At 50.3% G+C, this 15,756-nt stretch overlaps 2 protein-coding genes and 1 pseudogene across 2 annotated transcripts in view; 1 reads left to right on the forward strand and 2 right to left on the reverse strand.

Annotated features, from left to right (window-relative positions):
• Positions 1 to 4,751, reverse strand: part of CHST13 (carbohydrate sulfotransferase 13) — a 52,583-nt gene extending 47,832 nt beyond the window's left edge. Inside the window, exon 1 of the mRNA XM_066246256.1 lies at positions 4,671 to 4,751. Within this exon, the coding sequence (XP_066102353.1) occupies positions 4,671 to 4,751 (81 nt within the window). The remainder of the gene's footprint in view (positions 1 to 4,670) is intronic.
• Positions 2,622 to 2,685, reverse strand: LOC136315802 (U6 spliceosomal RNA; annotated as a pseudogene).
• Positions 4,752 to 10,601: 5,850 nt separating the features above from the next.
• The window catches only part of UROC1 (urocanate hydratase 1), a 55,634-nt gene continuing 50,479 nt past the window's right edge, over positions 10,602 to 15,756 (forward strand). Inside the window, exons 1-2 of the mRNA XM_066246416.1 lie at positions 10,602 to 10,696; positions 11,501 to 11,756. Coding sequence (XP_066102513.1) covers positions 11,631 to 11,756 — 126 coding nt within the window. The 5' untranslated portion in view covers positions 10,602 to 10,696; positions 11,501 to 11,630. The remainder of the gene's footprint in view (positions 10,697 to 11,500; positions 11,757 to 15,756) is intronic.

Here is a 15,756-nt window from a genome sequence, read left to right on the forward strand (position 1 = left end):
AAATTCTTGGGAGTTGTCTGGAAGGGTAAGACAAAAGTTATCCCTGACGCAGTTGTAGATAAGATTCAAGCATACCCCGTGCCCACTATGGTTACAGTAGTTATTAGGTTTGTTGGGGTATTGGCGAGCATTTATACCCCATTTGGCTCAGTTACTACGTCCCTTGTACAACCTTATTTGAAAGGGGGTTCGCTGGGATTGGACTGAGTAGGCGCAAGGTTCATTTGCAGCTGCTAAGAGAGCTGTCAAGGTGGCACAGGCCTTGAATGTGTTTGATCCTGCCAGGCCCTGTGAGCTGGATGTTCATATAACCCTAGAGAGGTTTGGATGGGGCTTGTGGCAGCGGACAGAGTGCCTATGGCAACCTATTGGGTTTTGGTCCCAATTGTGGAAAGGTGCTGAAGTTTGTTACTCATTAGTGGAGAAGCAGCTGGCAGCTGTGTATGCTGCTCTCCTGGCCACTGAGAGTATTACAACCACAACACCAGTTACAGTCAAAACAACATACCCTATAGCTGGATGGGTGAGAGATTGGGCAACTAAACCACGCAGTGGTATGGCCCAAATGTCCACCCTGGCCAAGTGGGGTACATACCTGCAACAACGCTGTGCTCTTAACACCAGTCCGTTGAGGGCAGAACTTCAGGAAGTCTTGGGTCCAGTCACCTATGTGACCTTTGAGTCAAGTGCAACTGGGGTTCAGGAGGCAGAACCTGAAGTCAGTCCCTACCAGGAGGGGCAGGTGCCCATCCCCGAGGATGCCTGGTATACTGATGGTTCCAGCAGGGGCCAACCTGCCAAATGGATGGTTATAGCCTTCCATCTGGCCACTGAGACTATTTGGATGGACACGGGTACAGGCCAAAGCAGACAATGGGCAGAATTAAGAGCTGTTTGGCTAGTTGCCCATAATGAAGCTTTACCTCTGGTGATCTGTACTGATAGCTGGGCTATCTATCGTGGACTGACCCTTTGGATTGCTACTTGGCACATTAACCAGTGGATGGTAATGCACCATCCACTATGGGGTCAGACCATGTGGCAGGATTTATGGGAAATAGGATACCAGAAGCAGGTGACAGTATATCATGTCACAGGGCATGCCCCTCTAGCCCATCCTGGGAATGATGAGGTAGATACGATGGCAAGGGTGTGATGGTTGGAGACTGCACCTGCAGGTGACGTGGCGCAGTGGCTCCACCAGCACCTGCTCCATGCAGGACAGAAAACTATATGGGCTACGGTTAAGGCTTGGAACTTGCCTGTGTCCTATGCAGAGGTACTTGCAGCCTGTGAGCAATGTGCAGTATGTTCCAAGGAGCATCCTCAGAGATCACTGGTGTCACTGGACAGATCCAGAGGGGTCATGTTCCACTGACACGATGGCAGATAGACATCATTGGACCCTTACCAAAGTCAGAAGGGTAGCAGTATGCAGTCACTTGTGTAGATACTGCCACCGGGCTGCTTGCTGCTTACCCCACTTGTAACCCTGACCAGAGGGCAGTCATGCAGGCTCTGGACCACCTGAGTGCTGCATACGGGCGACCGCTGGTCCTTGAAAGTGACAATGGTACCCACGTCACTGGTTCAATGGTGAGGCAACGGGCTCAAAAGCTGGGGGTGGACTGGAAGTACCATGTTCCCTGCCACCCCCAGGCTGCTGGTATCATTGAGCGGTATAACAGACTCTTAAAACAGGGATTGTGACAAGAAGGGGACACCGGCTCTCTTACTGGATGGACACGCCGCTTATGGACAGTACTCTGGATTTTGAATGAGCGACCTCGACAGGGGAGCCCTGCTCCAGTAGAGGCCCTCCTGCATCGGACAGCTGCCCCCATTCAGTTGCAGATACGCACCAAGGACATTTTACTCAAGCCAGGTTTCGGACAGCAGGGCAACGTGCTCTTGCCTGCTCCAACAGCCCTTCTTGCGCAGGGGTGTTGGGCGGATAAAATGTATTATGCTCACTTTGTTAAAGATGCCGTGGCCCAGGTGATATTAATGTGTGTTGGGGGCAGACAGGATCATTGTAGCCTGGGGCTTGGTTTTGGGATTAAGCCTCTCCCACCCGTCTTGATGTGGGGTGGTACAATCCAATCATGCCTCAGAGAAGTGACTGTATTAGAGACTTCCCTATTTTGTATATTGGATTAAGGGTTTAGATTTCTACACTATAAAATGGGGACAGAGCGGGAGTTTGTGCTCTTGGTTCCTGGGATGATTAGAGGAGAGAGCAGAGCAGAAGGAGGCCACGTGGAGTAGGCCAGGAGAAGCAGCCAAGATGGCGGAGTGCTGAGTGAGATGCCAGTTTGTACAGAGTTTGTATCTGGGATAAGGAAGGAGATGGGGAACTGAGGAGAATAAGGCTGGTGAGCTAGAAACCTTTGATTCTAGGAAACTCGGATAAGTCAGTGGCTTTGTGAGCACTGAATGTGATTGGGTTTTGGAGCCCAGTGTGTGTTTTTACTTGCCCGCCAGGTGCAAGCTAGGATTAAAGACTATGGCCCACCAGTTTGTGGCTCCGTTGTTTCTTTACCAACTGTCTGAATCCAATGCGAACTTGCATGGGCTGGGCTGCTATGATGGTGGCCCTGGCCATGGCCACTGGCTTTACAAGGGGCCATGCTAATCTTCTCTGTATCATTCCAATTTTAGTATATGTGCTGCCGAAGTGAGCACTCCAACAGCCCTTCTTAAAGGACAACGGCTAAGATGGACTTGGCCCTGGACTGTACAGGCACCCATCTGAGACAGGTGGCCTTGTTGGCATCATGGGGAAAGGGGCTAGAGGTAGACCTCCAGTTAACTCCTTGGGCAACCAGCACCTGGCCACCTAGGGTAGAAGTATATTATCCCTTGAGTGCTCAAGGGGACAGCATTATGAAGGGCACCTTCATAATTTCTTTATGGCCAATAATGAGTTCTCCTATTTTACTACACATAGAACCAGCAGATGCTGGTGTATTGGCCAATAAGGTTTGGTATGCCCGCTCAGGGTGGCCTCTGGTGCCAGCTACGGTGCTGTCTGCAGATAAAACTCTGGCCTGTATTCTGCCAGAGGGAAAAGATTTGCCTCTCTTGGTACCACTGACAGCTCTCTCATTTCGCCCATAGCTTTTGATTTGTTAATCCTATTGCTGTAGTTAGTACTGTTTCTGTTTATGCAATGGATCCCACTCCTTGCACAGTGACCATCATGGAAGATACCTGGGGTTTACATTGTGAAGCGAGCAAAAGGGGTGGGATGTTGGTCAAATAAGTTTGTAAATGTGATAGATATGTTTGCTCGCTTGTGATTTATATTGGGTGTGGGGGACAGGCTATAAGCAGGCCAGGTCGTTGTAGCCTGAGGTTTGGTTTTAAGACTAAGCTTTCCCCACACCCTTGACTGATTGTATGATCTGGGTGGTGCACTCTCATGAGGAATCCAATTATGCCTCAGATAAGTGACTTTGTATCGGAGACTTCCTTGTTTGTATATTGGATTGAGGGTTTTTGGTTTTCTACACTATAAAGTGGGACAGACCAGGAGCTTGCTCACAGTTTCTGCTATCACGATTGCAGGGGCTTCCCTGATCCCTTGCCTTTCATGGGAAAAGCTGGTTTTCTGCTTTTCCCTTGTCTTCTTTTGTGGTTTGCCTGTCTTGGTGAGACACCAGTAAATAGAATGGCCCACCATCCTCCGACTCCGCCATTTCTTTACCGTCTTCCCGAATCCAATGGGAACCTGAATGTGAATGGCCACAATGGCGGCTCCTGGCCTTACACTAGTTTTAACATTTTATTTATTTGGTTTATCCAATAATCAAACTTTAAAAACACCAGAGGGTTTTTTTTTTTAATTAAGGTGATATTCACATAACAAAAGTAGTCTTTTTAAAGTGTACAATTCAGCGGCATTTAGTACATTAACAATTGTTCGGTAGATAAAATATATACATATTATGCTCACTTTGTTAAAGATGGTGCTGCCCACATGGAAGCCATCACCCAGGTGATATTAATGTGTGTTGGGGGAGAGCTGTGGGCAAACAAGATCCTTGTAGCCTGGGGCTTGCTTTTAAGACTAAGCCGTTCCTACCCTTTTTGATGTGGGGTGGTACAATCCCATCATGCCCCAGATAAGTGACTTTGTATTAGAGACTTCCCTATTTTGTATATTGGATTAAAGGTTTGGATTTCTACACTATAAAATAGGGGCATATTAGGAGCTTGCTCTCTTAGTTCCTGAGATTAGCATTAGATAGGAGAGAGCAGAGAGGAGAGCAGAGAAAGGCCACATGGAGGAGGCCAGGAGAAGCAGGCAAGATGGCGAAGTGTTGAGTGAGAAGCCAGTTTGTGCAGGGAGAAGGAAGGAGATGGGGAACAGAGGTGAATAAGTCTGGTGAGCTAGAAACCTTTGATTCTAGGAAACTCAGATAAGTCAGTAGCTTTGTGAGCACTGAATGTGAGTGGGTTTTGGAGCCCAGTGTGTGTTTTTACTTGCCCACGCGGGTGCAAGTTAGAATTAAAGATGATGGCCCACCAGTTTTTGGCTCCATTGTTTCTTTACCGACTGTCCAAATCCAATGTGAACCTGCATGGGCCAGGCGGCCGCTATGATGGTGGCCCTGGCCACTGGCTTTACAATGGCCCATCAGTTTTTGGTTCCGTTGTTTCTTTACCGACTGTCCAAATCCAATGCAAACCTGCATAGGCCAGGCAGCTGTGATGGTGGCCTTGGAGACTGGCATCACATTTGGCATAGTCGGCAGGATTCAATGCAGATCAGCAAGGAGCCACCACCACCTTTGAGTGGTGGAGTAGAGGACTGGCTGCTGTTATGGTTCCCATAGCTGTCCTTTTTGGGACCATAGACTGGCTGACTTTTACAGCCATGTGTAAGGAAACCAAGAGCTCTGTGGAAGAGGCTGCCCAGGGCCTGCAAACCAGGCAGTGGAAGGAGCTGGAGAAAATGCAGGAGAAACAGATGCTGACCCTGGAGCTGGAGGAAGTGCTGGAGGAGGAGGCCGATTAGGTTTGCGAGATTCGCCCGGAAATGGAGCAGCTGCTAGAGGAGGATTCACAGGTTCATGAGTTGCAGATTGCCCTGGATGTTGTGGAGAGCCAGCAGCGGTGGGAGGCTGGGGCTGAGGCTGGAACTGGAGCTGCAAAGTCTGCGGAGCAGAAGGCAGCAGCAGCCCGGGACTTGAGCCCGGCAGTGGGAGCTGGTGTTTTCAGTTCCTCTTTGGAGGAGGAGGAGAATCTGGCTGGAGTGGCGATCCACAGTCTCCAGAAGGTGAGAGCCCAGCAGCAAGGAATACTTATCATGTTCCTGATAGGTCTGTGATTTGGGGACATAAAAGTGGATGCCATCATGCTCTCCAGAGAAGAGATGGAAATGCTGACTGCCATTGTCATGTGCTCCTCTTTGGGACGGTGTAAGACCTGCCAGGACGGTGGGGATGAGGGGGGTGGCTGATGCCCCATGTGCATGGACTGATTTCCTGGACTACAACCGGAGTGGGCACTGGCTCCTTTGTTGGATGGACTTACGGATTATGGATTTTGGACAATGTGAAGTACCCTGATGGGGGTGGGGGGCGGCTTTGCTGGAAGCACTCCCCTGCCCCGGGAATCTTTTCCCATGGCTAGAAAGAAGGCTGAGGACATTTTATGCTTTGGGCAAAGTGCTCAGAGACTGGTGAAATGTACCTTTGTAATTGTTTAAATTGTATGATTTGTCATGTTGTTGTAATTTGTGTAATGTTCCTAATTTCCTTGCACAGGGATGCCGGTGATGCAGATTGTGGGTAGTAAAGTGAGCATAGGGGTGGATTGTTGGGTAGATAAAATATATTATGCTCACTTTGTTAAAGATGGCGCTGCCCACATGGAAGCCCATCACCCAGGTGATATTAATGTGTATTGGGGGCGGGCTGTGGGCAGGCAGGATCCTCGTAGCGTGGGGCTTGGTTTTAGAACTAAGCCTTTCCCACCCTTTTTGATGTGGGGTGGTACAATCCCATCATGTCTCAGATAAGTGACTGTATTAGAGACTTCCCTATTTTGTATATTGGATTAAAGGTTTTGATTTCTACACTATAAAATGGGGGCAGAATAGGAGCTTGCTCTCTTGGTTCCTGAGATTATCATTGGAGAAGAGAGCAGAGAGGAGAGCAGAGAAAGGCCACGTGGAGGAGTCCAGGAGAAGCAGCCAAGATGGTGAAGTGTTGAGTGAGAAGCCAGTTTGTGCAGAGTTTGTGCAGGGAGAAGGAAGGAGATGGGGAACAGAGGTGAATAAGTCTGGTGAGCTAGAAACCTTTGATTCTAGGAAACTCAGATAAGTCAGTAGCTTTGTGAGCACTGAATGTAAGTGGGTTTTGGAGCCCAGTGTGTGTTTTTACTTGCCCGCCCGGTACAAGCTAGGATTAAAGATGATGGCCCATCAGTTTTTGGCTCCATTGTTTCTTTACCAACTGTTCGAATCCAGTGCAAACCTGCATGGACCAGGTGGTTGTGATAGTGGTCATGGCCACTGGCTTCACAGCACTCAAGGAATAATACACCTCTATCTTAGGTGGCAGTTTTCATATTCCTAATGGAATAGTTATTGGCTTTACTTGAACAGTTTGGCCCCCATAACTGTCAATAGCCACTGGGGTCCCAGCAAACCGCTCTGGGTTCCCATAGTAGAGGGAACATTCTGCACCTGTATCTACCAAGGCCAACACCCATTGTACATTGAAAGGGGACCAGTGGAGAGCCGGTTCCACGTGTGGCTTCCAGTCCCGCCAATCCCTGTTAGACTGGTCCCCTTGGCCCTTTTCCTATTCGAACTGGTACAATGGGTCTTGGGAGTTCTCTCCCTCAGCCATCTCTATCATATAATCTTGTAACTGAGCTGCCTGTGCACCAAACGTTTTATTGGTAGCTGCTGGGGCCTTTTGTCTCAGTGGCTGGAACTTCTGTTCTGGTTTAAGCTGCCGCCAAAGCTCCAAAAGAATTTTATTAGACTGGCCATCCAATTTCCCCTTATCTGCTCCAGCCGCAATCAAATCTTCCTGCATCTGTGTTCGGGTAACCTTTATAGGCCCCTTTCCCTTGTTAGTTGGGGGGGCAACATATCCAGCAGCCCTCATTGCTTTATGATCCCGAGCAGCCTCCAGCTCTCCCAAATCTGCTACCATCTGTGTAACTGCATTGATGGGCTGCCCCACATAGGGGCCCAAAATAGCCACAAGTGACCCAAAAAGGGCTGACGGGGTGCTAGCAAGGATAAATTCCCTCATTTTTACCATAAACACTTCCTTGTCTGGCCCAGGAATCCCCAGGTTGAAAACACATTTTTCATACCTAGTTCCCGAAGGACCTTTACTAACTCACTGTAGCACTGCCACCGACTCATTGCCCCGGGCAGCTCTCCAGCATTCTGCCAGACCATACGAATGGCGGCCATCACCCATTCTAAGAGGGTCTGGTCTCCTGGGTTGCCATGGCAGTTCTGAAGACACTGCCTCAAGGAAGAGTATGTGGTAATGGCGACCAATTTCTCCATCTCTGTTCCGGAGAGCATGGTGTCCCCTATGTCCCATAATCATAGTAACCAGACTACCAGGGATTCAGTAGGTTTCTGCCTAAATTTCACCCCCAACTCCATCAGCTCTGCCTGGGTATAGGGCAGACCAGAGAGTGTTCCATTACCTGGGCAGGAGGCTGTGGCTGCCCCTGAGGGACTTTTTGTTGCTGGGTTTTTACCTTCTTGGTGACCACTGGTCGGGCTCTCAGTGTGCATATGGCAGCTTCAGCCTGAGCCTTCTCATCCTCAGAAGAGGAGTTGCAAGCGCCTGCTACCGCTGACTCAAAGCCAATCCACCGGCACAGATGCTGCTGCTCCTTTGGTGACCGTTTAGGCTCCTGTGGCTGCTGGCTTTTGGCCAGAAGCTGAGACTTGAGCTCTTGAATCTGCAGTAGTTTCTCCAACAACTGCCGGTGCAAATGTTCAGCTTCCAGGGCAAACTGCAACTCGCCAGCCCGTCATTCCTTCTCCAGTGCTCGCTCCAATTCCAGCCTTTTCTGCCGTTCTATTTGCAATTCATACTGAAGCTTTCAACCTTGGGCAGCTTCTCGCACAGAACTCCTGGTTTCCTCTTGAGTAAAAAACATGCAGCCCATGGCCCCTAAAAGGACAGCCATGGGGAGCCAAAGCAGCATCCAGTACTCTACTCCAACCCTCAAGGGTGGTGTCTCCATACCGATCTCCAAATCCTGCTGCAAACTACGCCAGTTGTAAGGCCAGGGCTCGCCACCACTGCCATCGTGGCCATTCACATGGAGGTTCTCATTGAATTCAGGCAGACAGTAAAGAAATGGCGGACTCAAGAACTGGTGGACCATTATATTTAATCCTAGCTCACACCCGGCAGGCGAGAAATACACACAGTGGGAAAACACTTCCCTTTCTATTCAGGGCTCCCAAAGCCACTGACTCATCCAAGTATTTCTAGAATCAAAGGTTCTACCTCACCAGCCTTATTCACCTCTGTTCCCCATCTCCTTCTCTCTGCACAAACTGGCTTCTCCTTCAGCACTCCACCATCTTGACTGCCTCTCCTATGCAATGCTAATTTCAGGAACCGAGAGAGAGAGAAAGAGAGAGCACCCCTGGTCTGCCCCATTTTATAGTGTAGAAATCAAAACCTTTAAGCCAATGTACAAATAAGGAAGTCTCTGATACAAAGCCACTTATCTGAGGCATAAATGGGATTCCTCATGAGAGTACACCACCCCACATCATGCAACAGTCAAGGGTGTGGGGAAAAGCTTAGTTTTGAGAAGACCTTAATATCAGAAGGGAGGGAAAGGCTTAGTCTTAAAACTAAGCCTTAGGCTATAATGACTTTGTCAGCTTACAGCCTGTCTCCTACACCCAAAGCGAGCAAACATATATATCATATTTACAAACTTATCTGACCAACTTCAGGCAGATATTACACTCTATATACTCATACACTCCCTCCTTGGGCAGCAGCCTTCTGGCTTCCCTGCCGAATCACAGAGAGCACTCCCTGAGAGCCAGCGCTTCCCAGGCACCTCTGCTGCTGATGCCGCACTGCATCTCTGCCGCGAGTCCACACACGTGAGTGGATAGATAATGGACAGTGTAAAGCCAATATCCAGGGCCACCATCACAGCCGCCTGGCCCATGCAGATTCGCATTGAATTCAGACAGTCGGTAAGGAAACAATGGAGCCAAAAACTGGTGGGCCATCATCTTTAATCCTAGCTTGCACCCGGTGGGCAAGTAAAAACACACACTAGGCTCCAAAACCCACTCATTCAGTGCTCACAAAGCTACTGACTTATCCGAGTTTCCTAGAATCAAAGGTTTCTAGCTCACCAGCCTTATTCACCTCTGTTCCCCATCTCCTTCCTTTTCTCTGCACAAACTGGCTTTTCCTTCAGCACTCTGCCATCTTGGCTGCTTCTCCTGGTCTCCTCCACGTGGCCTTCTCTGCTCTCCTCTCTGCTCTGTCCTCTAATGCTAATAATCTCAGGAACCGAGAGAGCAAGCTCCTGGTCTGTCCCCATTTTATAGTGTAGTAATCAAAACCTTTAATCCAATATACAAAATAGGGAAGTCTCTAATACAGGGGTCCCCAAACTTTTTACACAGGGGGCCAGTTCACTGTCCCTCAGACCGTTGGAGGGCTAGACTAAAAAAAAAACTATGAACGAATTCCTATGCACACTGCACATATCTTATTTTAAAGTAAAAATCAAAACGGGAACAAATACAATATTTAAAATAAAGAACAAGTAAATTTAAATCAACAAACTGACCAATATTTCAATGGGAACTATGCTCCTCTCACTGACCACCAATGAAAGAGGTGCCCCTTCTGGAAGTGCGGCGGGGGCCGGATAAATGGCCTCAGGGAGCCGCATGTGGCCCGCGGGCCGTAGTTTGGGGACCCCTGCTCTAATACAAAGTCACTTGCCCAAAAAGGGTGGAAAAGGCTTAGTCCTAAAACCAAACCCCAGGCTACAAGGATCCTGCCTGCCCACAGCCTACCCTCAACACACATTAATATCACCTGGGCGACGGGCTTCCATGTGGGCAACGCCATCTTTAACAAAGTGAGCATAATATATTTTATCTGCCCAACAGACAGCACACAAAAGTGTGTTTCTGCTTGCTTCCCCTGGGAAGCAGCCTCTCTGCTGGTGAGGACCCCCAACAACAGCACACTCACTGCTCCGGCCAGAGCGGGACTAGCCGAGGAAAGGGCTACAGCCAGACCTCTGAGTTCCAATGGTCTAAGTCCTAGCTCCACCTGTGACTAATCGTATGGCCTTGGGCAAGTCCTGTCACCTCTCCAGACCCCAGTTTCCACGTCCATTCGATGGGACAGTGAAGCCAACAGGCCGTAAGAGGACGAGGTGAACTGGCTCCAGTGGTATACTCAGCAGAGTGAGTCCTTGGCAGGTGTTAGCTGCTCTTTCCATTCTCCAGTGCAGGCCCTGCGGTGGGTGGTGACATAATCGATTTTTGCCTCCTGCAGCCTGAGTGGTTAATTAACACCCACTTGTGTAGACTGGCACATGTCCCAAGGCCACAGGACTGGTCAGAATCTGAGCTGGGGATGTTGGGCTAGGATACCTCATGCCCCAGTCAGGACCCCTGGCCTCAAGCCCTGCAAAGGAAAAGGTAAGAAGTTGAGCCCCATTCCTGCTGGGAACCTTTGTCTCTGGGTGGCTCACACCTCAGTGTGCAGCTTCCCCGGACCACTGGGATTCCACCGCCTCTGGGTGGCTCACACCTCAGTGTGCAGCTTCCCCGGACCACTGGGATTCCACCGCCTCTGGGTGGCTCACCCCTCAGTGTGCAGCTTCCCCGGACCACTGGGATTCCACCGCCTCTGGGTGGCTCACACCTCAGTGTGCAGCTTCCCCGGACCACTGGGATTCCACTGCAGCTACTTCCTGGCTGTGTGAGGGAGACCAGGCCTCAGTTTCCCATCCATAGCACAGGGCTAAGGAGGAGCGAGGAGCACTTTCTCACAGAGTCAGTAATGGAACTGGGGATGAGGACCATCTCTAGACATGGCCCTCCATAGAACTCTGGGAAGGGGTGAAATAGCATGCCCCAGGGTAGAAGCTGGGTGGGCTCCTCCCAGGTTTGTCACCCGCCAACACACACACACACACACATACACGACCCGGGAAAGGGGTATAATGGGCAATGCTTGCTTTCTACATCCATGCCTCACTCTGTACCTAATTCAATATATGGCTCCCATCACCAAGACAGAAACTCCAATAGAGCCATACTAGCACCCAAAGTCATATCCTAGAATCACAACCCACTCAAGCCCCACTAACAGGACAAATGAACCCTCATCTAGCCCCCTCCTGTGTACGAAGCCTGCTTCTCCCTAGAACACTGCCTCTGTCCCCTCTGGTTGGCCCAGTGGCCAGTGACTCTATAACCTGCACGTGTCTCCTTCTGTAGGCCCTCGGCCCAATGAGGGGCTGGAGGAGGTGGCTCTGGGGCTGGAGGTTCCCTCCCAGCCAGACCTGGACTGCCCAGTCTCTCCCTGGCCTTCCCATAGAGCCAGCCTCCACCTCAGTCTCGGCCAGACATGTCTAGCCTCCAGGAGCTGTGCTCTGGCCTGCCCCTGCGGCCCCTTCCGGAGAACCAGGGACGCTGGGCTGGGGTGCCACATGCCCCAGTCAGGACCCCTGGCCTCAGCCCTGCGGAGGAGAAGGTAAGAGGTTGAGCCCCATTCCTGCTGGGACCCTTTGCCACCCTATGGGTGGTCTGGGTGGGCATGCCCTACTTCCTACTCTGTCTGCAGGAGCTGAAGCCCAGGGTCTCCAGGAGCTCCCCGTGAGGGTGTGGTGGGGGGAGGCCTGGGTGCCAGACTTCGTAACACCCCACATCCCTCATTTTCTTCCCATGGCCACTTTGGGTATGGTATTAGGGTCTCCATTTACAAGGACCCTGAAGCTCAAGGTCACCCAGCCAGTAAGTGGAGGTACTGTGATGCCTCAAGTTCAAGGAGGACTGGAGCCAGCGTCAAGGGCCCCCAAAGCACAGCAGGGAACATGTACCTTCCTGACCCAGACTCAGAGAGAACTTTCAAGTTCTAACCGGTAGTCGGTCCACTCTTGTATCTGTTTATGGGGGACACTCTCCCCCCCAAATCTTCAGATGGGTCTGCAGCTTCCCGGCTAGAACCCTAACGAAGACACTAGAGCAGGGGTGGAGGGTAGGGGTGTTACCAGTGAGAGTGGCGGGGAGGCCATTCACCCCTGCTTGATCTCCCACAGTCCCTCCAGCCAGCGCCTCAGGTAAGTCACTGACCCTTTGGGGACCAGCTTGTGTCCTCTGTAAGGTGGGGATGAAGATAATTACAACACATGGGAATAGAGGTGACCAGATGAAATGAAATACACAGTTGTATCAACAATTTTCTCCTCCACTGTCTTGACTCAAAAATTACTCATCAATTTCAGGAACAGTCAGGGGAAAGTAGAACGTATTAAGCACACAGATTTAGAGAGGAATCCCCGCACCTCACCGGGGACAAAGACTGCTACCCTTCGAGGGCCCCTACACTTTCTGCAAGTGCCCCCCACAAAGGAGACAGTGGAGCCCTGGGGGGCGCTGCGGAGCGGTGGGGGCGGGGAGCTGCAGGGAGGCTGGGAAGAGAGGGCCTTGGGGAAGGGTGGGGGCAGGGAGCTCCGCCCCTCTCTTCTCACCCCTTTCCAAGCCGTCATTGTCATCGTCATCGCTTGCCTTATCTGGCCCAGCTCCGCTGTGTCAAAGCAAAGGTTCTTGTTTTCTCCCACTCAGTCAACTCCCTGCTGGCCACCAATGCCTTGACCTTTGACAAAGAGGGCGTGAAGGGCTCCACCACCGGCACATCTCAGGTGACACCTGGTGGTTCTGTGCTGGTAATCAGCTCCCATGGCATCTTGTGCTGAGAAGCCTGGGAGCTGAGGCGCAAGGGCAACTTCAGCTTTGCCCGTGTTTGTTGTTATTTTCCTGAAGACCGCAAAGCCCTTGGAGAAGGGGTGACTTGATTTGGGGAGTTTGAGCTGTTGAAGAGGCTAGATCACCTGTCTGGATGCCGCGGTTGGCCAGCCTTCCGCATTTATCTTTACCTACCCTCCCCCCCACCCTTCCTGCTAATATTTGATTTTAAGTCCCACAGTTCCTAACACAGATCTCCTATATAAGTTGAAGTTTCCTAGGTGATAGGAGCTAGCAGCATCTTTGGTTCTAAGGAGGTTGCTCTAGGCGGGCTCCTGGATGAGGGATGGTCACTAGAAACACCAAGCCACAATTTGAAACGCTTGAGATTTTCAGTCGGACCACCATACTCCAGAGAGAGGATAGGGTTTGGGTAATGAGTTAATCATTAATCACACCCCTGTGCTGAAGTCAAACCCGAAGAGTGGGGGCTTCCGGGAGGACGCAGAAGCTTCACAACCCTGCCCCAGACCTCGCCCTGTGTATCTATCTCTCCATCTGGTTTTTCCTCTGTAGCCTTTTTCATATCTTTTATTATATAACAAACCAGTAAGTATGGTGTTTCCCTGAATTCTGTGAGCCACTCTAGCAAATTATCACACCCTTGGAGGGGGTCATGGGAATCCCGATTTATGGCTGGTTGGTGAGAAGTAAGGTGACAACCTGGACTCGCAGTTGGCATCTGTAAAGTGTGTGGGAGGGCAGTCATGTGGCTTGACCCCTGGATCTGTGGGGTCAGGTAAACAGTGTCAGAATTGAGTTGACTTGTAGGACACCCAACTGGTGGTGTCAGAGACTTGGCCGGTGTGGGGGAAAACTGCACACACAGTCCCGGAAGTATTCTCTGTGGGAGCTATCTCTCCGCCGAGAAGCGCGAGGGTGTTTCCTAGGCAGTTTACAAGCCCAACAGCGGCTTCAGCAGCGGCCCCTTGATACTTTCCCTTTGGCTCGTTTTCTATATTTTTATTCAAATTTTTATATGTTTCTTTGACTTTTGACATAACCTTTGAAAAAGTCACTTTATGGGATAAGCAAGTTAAATATTATAAAAGTGTAAGTTCCACCACTTCACTTCCCTGAGTCACCATTGTTTTGTTTTGGTTTTTTTTTTTTTGGATTATAGAGGACTCATGACTTTATCAGATGAGTAATGGGGAGCTTATGAAGATTTCTGGGTGGAGAAATGACCTGCTGCTTAGCAATACTCTCCCAGAGAGTGTAGAGGTTTCTGCAGAGTTCCCACAGCGGCGGGTGGTCTGGAGCCGGCAGTTGGCAACGCAGAGGGCCATGTGTGTGGTAGGTGAGCACAGGGCATGGCACGGAGGGGTGCCAGACACTGCTCTAGGTATGCGGTATGCCAGTCCAGTTAGTCCCCAAGACAGCCCTATGAGGTACAGGCCGTCAGCGCACCCGCAGTGTGCAGAGAGGGGTTGGGAGCTCCGGGGGACAGGGTGTGTGTGCAGGGTGTGTGTGTGTGTGTGTGTGACAGGGTGTGTGTGGTGTGTGTGTGTGTGTGTGTACACATGCGCGCGTGCATGCGTGCGCTCTGCAGCAGACACTCCCGTGCAGACCGAGGCTTAGAAGGGAGGAACACTGTAGTCTCTCCGGGGAGGCTCCCTGCCTGAGCCACAGTTTGAACTCAGGAAGTCTGGCTCCAGTTTAGACCAGAGCTGGCTAAGGGCACTAATAGGGCTGGGTTAGAGGGTACAGGGATGGGGTTGATTCAAACAAGGCTGAACCAATTTGGATTATGGCTGTCATTGTGTATGAAACCTTCCAAGTGGGTGAGGTTTGCCCCATAGGATCACTGCCAGGTTAGAATGAAAGGAAGGCACAGGCCAAATTCATTCTCTCTCTCTCTCTCTCTCTCTCTCTCTCTCACACACACACACACACACACACACACACACCGTTTTGGGAGCTAAAAGTCAGCAGCTGGTATCCTCGTAGGTGACCAGCCACCAAGCAGGAAATGTTTGGTCCTGGCAGAAATAACTTCCAGGAGACAGTTCTGTCCCCATCTTGTTAGTTTCCTAGGTCTCCTGGAACCAGTCTCCACAGGCGCAGTGGCTAAGACAGCCCAAATCTCTCATCCTGCAATTCTGGGTGTCGGAAATCTGAAATGGGTTTCACTGGGCTAAAAGCAAGAAATATTAGTGGAAAGGCACTGATATTGAAACCATATCTGTTCCTTTGCTCTCTTCCTGAGTATCGTGACTCTCATCTGGGGACTCAAATGTGACATATCAGACGGTCCTGGTTTATGTTTACGTGTTTTAAAAGTTTATAATGTACCTTTAGTAGCATTACATATATTATAAAATATCAAGTTAAAAATAAGTAAATAAACGCAGCCAGGCTGGTTCCTTCCGGAGGCTCCCGGGGAGAACCTGTTTCTGCGCCTTTTCCAGCTCCTGGAGCATCCAGACCTCCTGGACTTCTGTGTTCCTCGGCCCCTGGCCTCTTCCTCCATCCTCACAGCCACCAGCCCAGCAAACTCAAATCTGTGTTTCTGACTCTGACCCTCTGCTTCCTTCTTACAAGGACTCATGTGTTTACACTGGGCCCACCTGAGTAATGCAGGATGTTTTTCCATCTCAAACACCTGCATTTAATCTTATTTTGTAAAGTCTCGTTTGCCATATAATGTAACGTATTCACAGGTTCCAGGGGTTAGGACTAGGCTAGGACATCTTTCGGGTCCATTATTCTGCTTATATGAATTAATC

This window comes from Saccopteryx bilineata, chromosome 11, assembly GCF_036850765.1.
Source record: "Saccopteryx bilineata isolate mSacBil1 chromosome 11, mSacBil1_pri_phased_curated, whole genome shotgun sequence".
Lineage (NCBI taxonomy): Eukaryota > Metazoa > Chordata > Mammalia > Chiroptera > Emballonuridae > Saccopteryx > Saccopteryx bilineata.